Source organism: Leguminivora glycinivorella, chromosome 10, assembly GCF_023078275.1.
Source record: "Leguminivora glycinivorella isolate SPB_JAAS2020 chromosome 10, LegGlyc_1.1, whole genome shotgun sequence".
In the NCBI taxonomy this organism is placed as follows: Eukaryota; Metazoa; Arthropoda; class Insecta; order Lepidoptera; family Tortricidae; genus Leguminivora; species Leguminivora glycinivorella.
The window spans coordinates 13,137,359-13,152,107 of NC_062980.1; the positions used below are offsets into that span (position 1 = coordinate 13,137,359).

The 14,749-nt window shown below is 37.7% G+C and overlaps 1 protein-coding gene across 2 annotated transcripts in view; it reads right to left on the bottom strand.

The window, feature by feature from the left end:
• Positions 1-206: 206 nt before the first annotated feature.
• LOC125230562 overlaps positions 207-14,749 on the bottom strand; it is a 107,472-nt gene continuing 92,929 nt past the window's right edge. For both annotated transcript variants that reach the window (XM_048135754.1, XM_048135753.1), the window contains exons 10-13: positions 6,943-7,104; positions 3,349-3,563; positions 2,337-3,257; positions 207-2,243 (exon numbers count right to left, since the gene is read on the bottom strand). In XM_048135754.1, coding sequence (XP_047991711.1) covers positions 1,688-2,243; positions 2,337-3,257; positions 3,349-3,563; positions 6,943-7,104 — 1,854 coding nt within the window. In that variant the 3' untranslated portion in view covers positions 207-1,687. The remainder of the gene's footprint in view (positions 2,244-2,336; positions 3,258-3,348; positions 3,564-6,942; positions 7,105-14,749) is intronic.

The window sequence follows — 14,749 nt, forward strand, 5'->3', positions numbered from 1 at the left end:
CTCTCAGTTACCTCACAGTTACCGCCTGTCAAAAACGCGAATAGTCGACCTGTCATATTTCACTCATACTGACGCCAGTGACCTTAAGGATGTCTGTAAAAAAGTTTCCTAGGTATTTATAGAAGTAGCAAATCTATATAAAAATAGAGGAAGTACGAGAAATTGGTCCTAACTAGATAATAAATAAAACAAATAACAATTTTTAATTTTTAGAAATGACTTTAATTTTCCTTTTACCGTGAAATAAGTACAGACTTTTAAAAATCTTACTCAATAATTTATTCACAATTGTTTCGTTACTTAATATTACCACTATATTGTACACGGGAAAATAATTATCTTACCAATAAGTTATACAGTTTGTGAACGCTTATCTATTATTTTTACATTCTATATCACATTTCATTTTATATTTTATTTAATACAGTAACAACATAGTCATTTCTGTGGCGTTATTCAAATATCTGAGTAACAATTCTAGTTTATGAGTTAGTGACATTTATGTTCTGTTCAAATAAAGGCAAATAAATGATAACAGAGTTTTAGTACTGGCAATTTAAATACGGCCTTTTGTGTGGCGCTAAGTCGAAAGATAAACTATATCATTTCGTCAAAATAATTAATAGTTAGTAAAAGAAAGAACTTTTCAAAATGAATATTAATAATTTACTAGCTATACACGTGTTATTACGGTTTTTTCCATTCAAATAGTGAAAATATTCAAAAATAGTCAAATATTATACGGGTGTTAAAAAAGGATAATCATAAAATGAGAAGAAAAATAATGGTAATTTTATATAAAGTCAACAGCTTATTGCAATCTTATAATTTCCGTTTTTCTGAAAGAGGGAAATAAACAGGAACAAGAAAATATGTTTTGAAATAAAAAAAGTACCAGTGCTCGACAGTGTCCCTAAAGATGTCAAACCTAAGTCATGGTAAAATGAATGTGATAAGGTGTTAGGGATAAGTGTGTCAAGCACTGAGTTTTCACCTTAATATTGAAGAGTGAAGAACCATTGACAATAATGAAATGTTATATTGATGAATATTATTTCGCTTTATGGTAAAATGGTGTGATAATATTTTAAAATGTTACATTAAATTACTTTATTTATTCTTTTACACGCGATATTCTTTCACTCATTTTCTCTGACATGCCTAGTTACTTTTCAATACAATACATTGTTCATTAATTGTATCTTAAAATTGTATTGTCAAGCTTTTTATATACATTTAGATATGTTATTTGGGTACACAATTTCTATAGGATGGTCAAATTAGTATTAACAAAAGTTGTTAAGATTTCAGGAGTTTCGGTGAAACTTATGTGGCGTAAATTTATTTATTAATACTATTGCACGATTCATGATTACTACTATATTTGCGTGAAACATTTCATTTAAATAATACAATAGTATGGCAATCAGTTAAGGATTATTTACACTTTATTAATATCATTTTATCACTAGAATTATACAAATAGATTACACGTCATGTAAAAAAACAGGATTTTCTTTAGTATTCCAATAGTACTAGTGATCAAATTTCTTTTAAATTTCGCCAAGTATTAAAGAGGCACTTTGGCCAAATCAGTCTTCACTCTAATTTTACACAAACACATTCAGTATAAAAACAAAATCTGGTATTCGCACTAGACAGTAGTTTCTATGAGATCCGGGGAGGGTCAACAGAAGCCGTCCTTGAGATCGGGGTACCCTAGATCGGGCATGGCCCGCCGCGAGCCCGTCCCGCCGTTCCCTCTCGCGTTGTCGACGCGCATGCCTCGCCCGGCGCGACCTAAACTAGCATACCTTGTATCCGCAAGCTTATCCCTTTGTGCTACCTCGTCGTAATACCTCGCGTCGTTCAACCCCGCACAATACTTTTGACTCAAGCTATACTTATCTATAGTTGCGTATTTCTGCACTGTCGCGTATTGCCGCGTGGCCTCAGGAACGCCGTTGGTTTTAGCGCGATCGTAAGGTCTTTCTTCTGGAGGTAACGCACCGTCTAACCGAGCTTTAAACTCCTTGTCTTTTCTTCGCCGCCTTCGGCATGCACACAATGCTACTGTGATGGCACAAAGCAGAAGACCGACGCCGGCGGCTGCGGCTATGTACGGTGGCGGCAAAGATATGCGGAATGAGCAATTTGAATCATCTTCGTCGTACCCCGATGGGCAGTGAGGACTACCATCGCACCATAAAGTTGCAGGAATGCAAGCATTGAGCTCCGGACAGCTGCAGAAAAAAAGAAGAGCATAATTACCATGTTAAAGGAAGAAAAATATTTATGTCAAAATGGGGAGAATATTAAATATATTTTATACGTACTTGTATCGGCAATCCAATGTGACAGAACTGGGCATAATATTTGAATCGGGATCATTCTCGAATAACGGTTGTTTCATGACCTCTATCCATTTAATTGAATAATCTGCTGGCTCATGTTGCAGAAAATCAATGACATAGCTTCGGGCGTGTGGTTTTAGCGATGTTTCCAAAGGCGTTTGAGCGGACTGCCATCCAGGTGAATACAATTCTATAAAGTTCGGTCCATCGGGGCACACTTCGCGAGGTTGCATGGTGTCTCGGGCCTCATAAATAAATAGTCTATTAGGAGTACGGCAAAATGATTTGGATGCCGTCACCTCGAACCCTGGTACTTTTATGTATAAATATCGTCCTTGAACAGGAGTTACTTCATCTCCTCCTGGTTCTATGAGCCAAGGTCTATGAACACATGACACTTCAGCTCTAACACTTTCGGATATAACGTGCCTATCCCCGACAATTTCTGGCGCTGATGGAGTTTGCCTTTTATCAAACAGTTTTATTTCTCCGCTGCTTCCTCTTAACTTTCTTTCACCCCAGCCGGATGAACATACTGTTTCATCCCCAGGTCCACTAGGAATAAATTTATATTCACCCTCAAAAGTAAAATCATCGTAATCTTCTGTAATATTCATCATTGTCACTGTAAAGTTGATTTCTACAACTGGAGCAGTCAAAGTATGAATAGTTAAGGGTTCAGATCGATTTGTACAAAGACAATCCCTTTGAATAGGCACTCCTTCCCAAGGATATTCGGTAATAATAATCTGAGCAAAGCCTTCGCCCCCGATTGTTCTTTTCGCAGGCCTATCACATTTCCAGCGGCCTGCCCGCGAGTCTTTGTATGTACTACATTGTTTGTTTCCGAAGTAACTACTAGTGAAGGTTAATTGTATTCTTTCACCGGGTTTTGCTTCAAATCTGAAAGTAAAATTTGATTTCAATAAATGCTATATTATGTATCGGATACATATTTTGAGATAATTATAATTTGTTATAATATGTAAATTACCTTAAGATACAAGTGAGATTTTGTGCACCGCCTCGCCCGTAATAGAAAATAGCTCTCGGAGATTGAAATCTTCCCGAATAAGTCTGAGCGGATTTGAAAATTCTGTCGCAGGCTGACTGAGAATCGACCAATGGCTGCCCTTGCTCGCTCACATCCACGAATTCATACCGAAGTAGAAACGAGACGGGATACAGCGCCGATCCTTGACGGAGTTCCTGAGGGAAAAGAGATGATTAGGTACTCCGCTCGACAGCGCCGCATTATGTAATTCAATGACAAAGTGTTCGATACATAATATGCAAATGTACCTTGTCACACTATACTTGTAGTTACTGAGTATCAAGCACCAAGGTCGATTTTAACATGACACAAGGCGACGCGGTGTAGTAAAACTTCAAATATTTAGTTAAGGAACTTGCCTCAGTCCTTCCTCTGTTGAATTTAATATTGAATAATAAAGCAGTTCTCAACTTGTGACTTTAACAACTTGCTTAAGCCCAGGTTTCGTACATTAACTCGGGCTTTCGTGTACTCGAAATGCACTCTCGCTGAATACTAATACTAATGTTGGTTATTTAATTAATATGAAAGCTAGGGGCAGTCATGCGACTGTAAGTAGGATTGCTCTTCACCCCATACTAGAGTGAGCATATCAACTCATTCAGCCGCTGCCCAGCTCTATGCGGCCAATTAAAGCGCTTTTCGTTTTAATTTGACCACTGAATTCGAAACGAGGGGATCCTTCAAAATACTCGCTTAAACAAGTACTTGTGCATTTTCCTGCGTCTACTAAATACCTGTACACAATAGTAGTGTTTATTAGGATTTAACATAATATAACGCTGACTAAACCTAGTATAGTTATGTTCGGTCGTAACTCTCAAACTCGTATAATAATCACTTTTATGCAGATATATCTGCGATACCACGTTGAGTCATAATTATGATGTGACTTAACTATACGAGTTTGAGTCACAACACTCGAATAGGGCATTGAACTACCGGTCAAATTAGTTTATTTTTCGATTAGTAAAAATGATTCATTACTATGACATTAATATGAAATAATACAAAATAACGCCATGATCTAGTTACCTTACCTACGCTTTATAGAGTACGATTAATTAGTAACATCGTATAGTAGTAATAGGATTCTACATTAATAAAATATTAATTCACTCTAAAATGTAACTGCTATTGACGTGTCTGACCTTCGAGTGATATATTTTCTGATTTGTTAGGTACATTAGCTTTAATTAAATATAGACAATTAAAAATATTTCGATGAGGAAATTTCGAATAGGTAGCCGGCAGGTATAAATGCTATGCGACTTTAAATCAATCCTTTGTTCTCGCCCCACCGAATCAGATTTGCATTAGAAATGTCTACAAGAATCCGGAATGCACGTGCACTCGAGCTCCTATTAGTTTCGCGCAACAACGCGACAACACTGGAGCATTCTATCACGCTTGGAGAGCGCGTGCTTGCATTATTCACAGTGGCAAATGCAAGCGCGTGACTTATCTATGTTCCAGGTCTATGTGAATGGGAAAATCTGGTTCTTTGGATTGGATTTGTTAAGTTAAAAGCACAAGTTAATGCGTTCGTAAGTAACTGCTCATTGGATAGTCTGTTTGCTACAGTGTGAAAATGTTTGTCACATAAAGAGAACGCATACCTTTCAGAATGCCTGTTACGTGAAAAAATTGCTTGAGATATATATGGATTTCGGTGCTAGTAAGTTAAAAAACCGGCCAAGAGCGTGTCGGGCCACGCTCAGTGTGGGATTCCGTAGCTTTCCGTATTTTTCTCAAATACTTATCAAGTTCTAAATAATTTTCCTAGAAAGTCTTTATAAAGTTCTACTTTTGTGATTTTTTTCATATTATTTAAATATATGGTTCAAAATTTGGAGGGGGGGGGCCCATTTTTTTTTCTTTAGGAGCGATTATTTCCGAAAATATTAATATTATCAAAAAACGATTATAGTAAACCCGTATTCATTTTTAAATACCTATCCAACAATATATCACACGTTGGGGTTGGAATGAAAAAAAAATATCAGCCCCCACTTTACATGTAGGGGGGTACCCTAATAAAACATTTTTTTCAATTTTTTATTTTTGCACTTTGTTGGCGTGATTGATATACATATTGGTACCAAATTTCAGCTTTCTAGTGCTAACAGTTACTGAGATTATCCGCGGGCGGACGGACGGACAGACAGACATGGCGAAACTATAAGGGTTCCTAGTTGACTACGGAACCCTAAATTCGATACACTTTGAACTTACGTATTTTAAAAATAACTGCTCATTAGATAGTCTGATTGTCACACCGTGAACGTGTTTCATAAATTTTGAAATATAATTCATATTCGAATGTACCTGCTATCTGTCATATTCTAATATTGATTTTATGTTAAAAATAAGTACCTATGACAGTTTAATTTATTATGATCGTTTAATAATAAACTTAATTCATTTCAAATAGGCATGTATAATCGTATGTACTTAATTAAATGCTGTACACAATTTTAAATCGATCCTTTGTTCTCGCGTCACTAAATCAGATTTGCATTAGAAATGTCTACAAGAATCCCGAATGCACGTACACTCGACACGTATTTCAGCAAAAAATTTTCAAAAACCTTATAAATTATAGTGTTATTGAGTGCTAGTTACCTACATAATGGTTAATGTTTGACTTTTGATTGACTTTACTCGGCTTATAATAAAGAAACTTCACGCATTTGGAGAAGCAATTTATTATTGGTCTATAATTCATCTTAACGGCCTTTTAACGACCAATAAATTAAAACTATACAAAGTAGTTAATTTAGGAGAAGTTTACTATAGCTATATTATTAATTGTTAAAATTATTTCTACTTGGAATAACAAGCACTTGTCGTTTTAATTGCTTATTTTACATGTCGAATTGCCTCATTATTGTTTATCTCCCAAATATACAGCTTACTCGTATTATTGTCACCGCAGCTTCCCAACATAATGTACTATAATCTACACCAATTAGCATTACTCTTACCCAGTCAGCAGACAACGAGCGAGTATATTCCCAAGTGCGTTTTACATTGAACTCGTTAAACGAGGCGCGGTAAAGTCAACGTATGTACAGCCAGCAATATACTGTTAACAAATAATTATCTCGTGGCAAATAAGAAGCTGCGAGGCGTAAATGGAAACTATTCATTTGGTGTCTTACAATTAACAAGGAAACACTAGTGGATAATAAGAAACCGTGGAATGAGCGTAAGCGATGTTGTGGTGTTTTATTTCCTTTGAAGTAGACAGCTCTATTTTCCGTATTGTAAAGTACTCAATTTATGTTTTATTAAGTAAAGTAAAGTTCGGTTAGTATGCTGTATTTACTTAAATATCATACTTTAGTCATGAAGAAATCAGACCGAAAATCATTATGTAGATATTTTCCAACACGGTTATTAATATACTCGACATCAAAAGTTATGGTTTCGTTGCAATGGGAGGCAACTGCAGACATATTCTCATGGAATAACCCATAAATGTCATTCACTGTCATCATATAAAGTTTGTTATACAGCTCAAATAATTACCTGCAGGATCGTAAGTGCTGGTCCCGTAGTGATATAGCTCTCGGACGGAGCACAAGGCCGCGTGGCCCGCGTCGCGTTTGATAAGAGAGCGTGATCGCACAGTCGGGGCGACTCTTCGCGACAGAAGGACCCGAGGAGCGAACGCTTGTCCGCCATGTCCAGCTGTGGATATCAGTCATGTTTAGCACAAAAAGGTTAAGAATTACTCCTAATAAGAAAAGCGCTGGTGGTAGGTGGTAAGCGCCGGTAAGGGCGTGCGACTTTCGATCCGGAGGTCGCGGGTTCGAACCCCGGCTCGTACCAATGAGTTGTTCGGAACTTATGTGCGAAATTTCATTTGATATTTGCCAGTCGCTTTTCGGTGAAGGAAAACATCGTGAGGGAACCGGAATAATTCCAATAAGGCCTAGTTACCCTTCGGGTTGGAAGGTCAGTTAGCAGTCGCTTTCGTAAAACTAGTGCCTACGCCAAATCTTGGGGTTAGTTGTCAAAGCGAACCTCTGGCTCCCATGAGCCGTAGCAGATGCCGGGATAACAAGGAGGATGATGGTGAAAAAAGAAGAGGAAGGAAGGCGGTCTTCTAGTAGGAAGGAGTAACACATTGAGTGCCCAGAGTAGTTAGCCAACGTCACATTCGCTTACACGTTAGCGTATCGTAGCGTCAACGATTGCCACTTTGTATAGGGCGGCAGTGCTCCCTCATTTAGGTTTACGGCAAAGCCGTAAGTTTAACCGATATTGAACGAGTTACATAGATATGCCACTGCGCTGTGCTGTGCACGGGAAAACGTCCCACTTTGTTGATCGCTATAAGTCCGCTTTCACATTATCCGATCCGATATCGGATGGAAGAATTTCAATAGAAACATTCTAAGATGGCGCCTGTAATGTATCGGATATCGGTCCGACATCCGATATCGGATCGGATAATGTGAAAACGCACTAAAGCCGCTTTGTCAGTTTATAATATCTGGGCAACCGAGCTTCGCTCGGTTCTGTTTCGTATCCTTGACATGTGTCGCCATCTAGTTCAAAAATGAATAGTACCTACATCGAGCGAAAGAATTCTCAGCCTTAACAACACAACTACTCCACACGAGATGGCGCGCATTTCGCCACAAAAACTCAAATAGTGAATTTTCTATTCGTTTTAGCCTTGACCTGTGTCGCCATCTAGTGTTTGCAATAAATAGTACTAACATCGACCGAAAGAATTCTGTCTTAACAGTACAACTACTGCACACGAGATGGCGCGCGAAGAAAAACGCATTAAAACTCGAAAATTCGCGTTTTCCGGGACCTAAGGATAAGTTAGACCGATTTTTCACCCCCAAAAACCCCCACATAACAAATTTCTGCGAAATCGTTAGAGCGGTTTCCGAGATCGTCAGTGTAAATAAATATGTAATAGTGTATGGTCTAAAAGGCATTTTTCATTTATGGCTCCATACTTGTACAATAAAGCTAACAAGACTCTTAATATTAATAACATGAGTAACTTTCAACTAAAAAACAAAATTAAAACTTGGTTAAAAACATTAAATTATAACGATACAGAATTATTACTACAAATCATTGTCTAGAAAAGTCTCAAATACTACGCGCACGTCAACACACACAAACACACACATTTCAAAAATCACACATACACATTACTCACACACGCGCGCACACACACATCCTATTTTTCTTTCATTTATATAAAATTTAACTTTAGTTATAGGTGAGATTTAATATATAAATATATATATATATATTTTTTTTCAAAATGTGTAAAATATTGTAACCTTACACCTGATTGTAAACGGGAAGAAACTGGCTCTTGAGACACAGGGAGACCTACTTTGAGAGCCAGGGACCAATTTTGTATATACACGTAACCTTATAGTTGCAATAAAGAATATTTTATTTTTTATTTTATATATATAAATAAATAAATATACAAGACTTGCTCGTTTAAAAGTATAAGATAAAAATGCAAGTAAATCTCGCCTTAATGGTAACCGACAAAGTGGGACGTTTTACTAAACACACTCACATATCAGGGTAATTGAAAGTGAAAAACTATTTTTAAAATCAGACTGTTTCATCGGGTGGTCTCATTGGAAAACAATCGCTGGAAATCACCAGCAACATGTTGAGTTGAGACCATATTTTCATGCATGTGCATGAAATTTAATGGTCTCAACTCGACATGTTGCTAATAATGTTATCCCTGTGTGCCTTCAGGTTTGTATAAAATTCCATTTCGTATGTGTATACTGATAAGTTAACTTAGATAGAACTTAGTTAACTTAGTTAGATATAATAATATCTATACTGCTCACATTTTTATCATAACATAGCTGATAAATTGCCTTAATATAAACTGTAAAGGTAATAACGCAATAAACCTTCGCATACTTTAAATATGTTGTCCGTAAAAAAGCTACAAGTCAAGCAATAATCACCGTCATAAGGAGTCCCAGCTAACTGCTCTTTAAAACATTAAAGACGTCGTGCCTCTCTTCCCTTCTGCCAAATTGCGTACATTATTATACCTTAATGCATGAAATGTGAAATTAGTACTCGTCTTAATAGAATCTTAAACGAAGTAAAGCTCCAGTGAGTTATTTACGAGAAACTTTTTCTTATTAAACTACCAAGTGAATGACTTGACTCAATGCCGTTTATCTATTCTTAATGCAGCCGGAGGAATAGCAAATGAATGAAACGAAACACCGCACTGCAGTTCGTAGAGAAGTCGGTAAAAGTGCTCAGACACATTAAAGAAAATTAATGTTTGGCTCCCGACGTCAAGAGGGGAGGTAGTTGGCAAAGTGAAATGGCACGAATAAAGGCGGTGAGAATGCTACCCAATTTTATATCGCTTCTGTTCACAGAACTATATCGAGATAGAAGGTAAATGCTCGGCGGTTGACATGGTGACCGCGCGTGTAAAATTATGCGCTGAGACGTCACGAGTGAAAGGTGACTCGACAGTTTGAATAGACAATTTTTTCATCACTCGTTTTGAACGCACGTCAAGTCGGGCTTGTCAAATTAAAGTCGCAATGGAATAATTTATTGACAAACAATCGTGAACAGGTGATTGAATGACGTTTTATAATAGATTTTTTCTCAAACATGGTATGAAATATTGATGTTATGTGCCTTATAATTGGCAGCGAAGTATGACGTTGCAGGTGCGGCTAGGACGATTGATAGATAATGGAATTTCATATGTTGGCAACCATGGCGCCACACGTCGAAAGCGCCATCTAGCGACCATGAAGGTACTACGGGGAGCCGCTACAGCGCCATCTGTCGCGGAGCTACGTCACAGGCCAGGTAGCTGGCCTCCCCGCCTACCTGGACTGGCAGCCGACTTCGGCGGGGACACCGAGCTGATAAAAGCGGCTGCACGACCTTCAGAGGCCTCTTGTTCCGGCGACGTTCGTTAGGGTTGAAACAAGTTCATTTAAATTGTAATTAATTGTTGTTGATTAAATAAAAGTATTTCGTAGTCCAGTGTTTTATATTTACTTCATAATCAGAGTAGTTAGCTTACATCAGAAGTGTTCTTACCTTCGTCCAAATGGGTAAGCGTAGTAAACGCTCAAAAACTAAGCGGAAGCGGCAGCGGTCGAGTTCGAGTTCATCGAGCGCCATTAGCGTGTCTACCGAGAGAACTCCGTCACCTCCGCCACCAAAGAGGAAAAAGGTATCACATAAAGCTGATGCCCAAACAGTGAGTACAAATAATACTCCTACCTTGAATAATATGATACCCGAGTTTAATCCACTAAATGATGACGTGTGTGCTTGGCTCAATATAATCATGAACTACGCGCGAACCTTTTCATGGACTGACGAAATGACCAGATATCAGGCGTTGAATAAACTAAAAGGCCCCGCGAAAGTATGGTACGATTCTCTCTTACGAACCGATTGTTCTTGGCCCTCGTGGAAATGGGACGATTGGAATAAAAAGTTAACTTCCAGTTTTCAACGGCGTCGAAACATGTTTGAATTACTAAAAGAAATTGTCGATAACAAGCCAAATGATAACCAATCTCTTTATGAGTTCTTTTTTGAACAAAAATGCAAAATTGATAGGTTATCGTTAGGTTTTTCTGAGCAAGATGTAATTTCTATAATCGTGGGGAATATAGGAGATTGCGGCATAGGCGCGGCTGTTGAATCTACAAATTTCGGAACTTGTGATAACTTAGCGAGTTTTTTACATGGTCGCGTGTATAAACCGTCGAAAAACGTGAAAAATGTAGGCGCGGTTTCTCGTGAAGTTTCAACGAAAAGTGAAACGCAGTCGACCACAAATCTAAAAAGTGAGTCGCAGTCATCTGGATCTTCAGTTTCACCTAGTGTACCTGAACGATCCACCACGACACGTAATAATAATACGCAGCAACGAAAACAGATCAAATGTTATAATTGTGGCGGTAATCATACTAGAGCAAATTGTGACAAGACTACCAATAAAAAGCAATGCAATTATTGTAACAAGCAAGGACACTCAGAAACCGAATGTTATCATAAAAAGAATGCAGTTAAAATAGAAAGACAAGAAACTAAATTCATATCTACCCCCAATCCACAGAATAAATTCATAAAGCAGATTCGTATGAACGATTTTGAACACGAAGCGTTTATCGATTCCGGTAGTAGTTGTTCACTCATATCAACATCTTTAGTTAATAAACAAGACTTGAAAAAAATTTTGCTGCCCTTGCCTGTTACATTGCATGGCTATAAAAAACAAAACACTGACACGATTACGCATAAGATAACAGTTGATCTGAAAATTGATGCGGTTTGTTTAACAGGAATAGACTTTTACATTATGGACGATTTAGCAGATTGTGACATACTTATTGGTAGGAATGTGACCGAACGAGATGATTTAATGTACTCAAGAGTAGGATATTCATTGAAGTTTGATTATGCGGCTTCATTCAAAGAATTTTGTCATAAAGTGAACGATCTTGAGTTAGATACTGATTCGCACCAGAACGAATTGATAGCGCTTTTCAGAAAGTATGACGGTTGTATTGCGGCAAATATCAAGGATTTAGGTAAAGTCAACGGCCATGAAATGACAATTAACTTAACGAGTCCTCAACCCGTTCAATGCAGACCCTTTAGAGCCTCAATTCCAGATCGAAAAATAATTCGGGAGATGGTAAATGAACTAGTAGAAAATAAAATTATTCGTGAAAGCAAATCGCCTTATGCAAGTCCAGTTTTGCTTGTCAACAAAAAGAATGGTGAAAAAAGGCTCTGCGTTGACTATCGGGCTTTGAATAAAATCACAGTTAAGGACAAATATCCCATGCCCCGGATTGAGGAACTCATAGATAGACTTCAAGGTCATAAATGCTTTACGAGTTTAGATTTGAAAAGCGGATATTATCAAATCGCGATGAGTGAAGAATCAATACCTAAAAGTGCGTTTGTCACCGAAGACGGGCATTGGGAATTTTTAAGGCTCCCGTTCGGCTTAGCCAACGCGCCTAGCTGCTTTCAAAGTATGATGAATAAGGTTTTGGGCAATTTACGGTTCGGAAATGTTATTTTGTACTTAGATGACGTTTATTTAGTAACTGAAACAGTCGAGGAGAATTTGAAACTTCTAGAGGAGGTTCTTAAGATTTTTAAAGAAAATGGACTGACTTTAAACCTGAAGAAGTGTCATTTTTTCAAAAAAGAGATTGATTTTCTCGGATATAAAATTAAACCAGATTGCGTTATGCCAAATGATAAGAAGTTGGAAGCTGTACACAAATTTTCAGTTCCTAAAACCGTCCATCAATTGCGGCAATTTCTCGGGTTGATAAATTATTTTAGAAAATTCATTAAAGACTGTGCCTTAATTTCGGCCCCACTAACTAAATTACTGAAAAATGACACTACTTGGGAATGGAAGCCAGTTCATGATGAGACGTTTCAGTTGCTTAAAAATAAACTAACATCAGAAAGCGTTTTGGCAATGTTCGACCCTAATAAGGAAAACGTATTATATACAGACGCGAGCAGAGATGGTATTGCTGGAATACTGATGCAAGTAACAAACGAAGGCGAAAAACCTGTACACTTTTACAGTAGGCAGACTACAGTAGACGAAAAAAAGTTCCATTCTTTCGAATTGGAACTCTTGGCGATCGTTTGTTCCTTGCAAAAGTTTCGTCTATATCTATTGGGGTCAACTTTCAAAATTGTTACCGATTGCAATGCAGTGAGATTTGCCCTGTCCAAAAAAGAGATAATTCCCCGGATCGCACGTTGGGTGCTATCCACGCAAGAGTTTTCATTTGATATCGTGCATCGCGAAGGTAGTCGGATGCAACACGTGGATGCATTAAGTCGCAACCCCGTGCCATCCGGTGAAAAATCAGAAACTGAGGTCATTATGTCAATAACAGAATCGGACTGGTTGCTGTCGGTACAATTACAGGACCCAGAATTACAAAGAATTAAAGGCATTATTGAATCGGGTGACTTGGATAATAACAAAACTATTTTTTCTCAATACGAATTACTAGGTGGGAAAGTTTATAGAAGAACTGCCCACGGTCGTCGCTGGGTTGTGCCAAAAAAATGCATTTGGCAAATAATTAAATGTAATCACGACGACCTGGGGCATTTCTCCGTTGATAAAACGGTTGAGCGAATAGGAAGTCAATACTGGTTCGCAAGAATGAGACACATTGTAAAAAAATATATAAAAAACTGTCTAAATTGCATCTATCATAAAAACAAAGGCGGACCTAAAGAAGGAGAATTATATCCACTTCCCAAATACGCTCAACCGTTCCATACACTGCACCTAGACCACCTAGGCCCTTTTGTGAAAACTAAAACTAGAAATGAGTACTTGCTGGTAGTCGTTGATGCCTTTACAAAATTTGTTTTTATCTCGGCTGTAAAATCAACAAAATCGTCTTGTGCAATAAAAGAACTAGAAAATATTTCAAAATCGTTCGGTAACCCTAAAAGAATAATTACGGATGCTGGGACATGTTTCACTTCGAGTGAATTCGTTGAATATTGTTCAAGTAAAAACATTCATTTGCACACCATCGCGACGGGGATGCCGCGTTCAAACGGACAAGTCGAACGCTTTAATAAAACGATTTTAGAGGCTTTAAAAACAATCGGTGCGGATACGTCAGACGATAGGTGGGACCAGTACATAAAACCTTTACAGCAGGGCTTGAATAGTACGTTCCATAAGACAATTAAAGCAGTACCGAGCGAGGTATTCTTTGGTTACCGATTGCGTATGGATAGCGATAGTTTAGCCCCAGATAATGACTGTCAACAATTAATAGACGTGACAAGGTTGCGCGAGAAAGTTGATGAAAATATTAGAGCTGACGCTGAAACACAAAAGCACAGATTCGATCGATCAAGAATCAAGGCACGAAAGTACACTGAAGGTGATTTGGTTTTAATCAGAATTCAAAGCCAAAGTAATGACGGCAAGAGTAGAAAACTGTTACCTACATTCAAAGGCCCATTTCAAGTAAAGAAGGTATTAGGTAACGATAGATATGAGGTGACGGATGTAAAAGGTAGTGAGAGAACCGCTAAAAAGTATACAGGCATTACATCTGCAGAGAATATAAAACCATGGATAAAAATCGACGAATGGGACTTCTCTTAATTCAATTTAAAGTATGTATGCCCATGCAACTTGCTCGTTAATTTCATTTTTTTTTATTTGATTGGTTTCACCCCTATATTTACAGCTTCTTATAAAAGCAATAATTCTAAAATACGCAAGTAACTGTATGTGTTAAATATG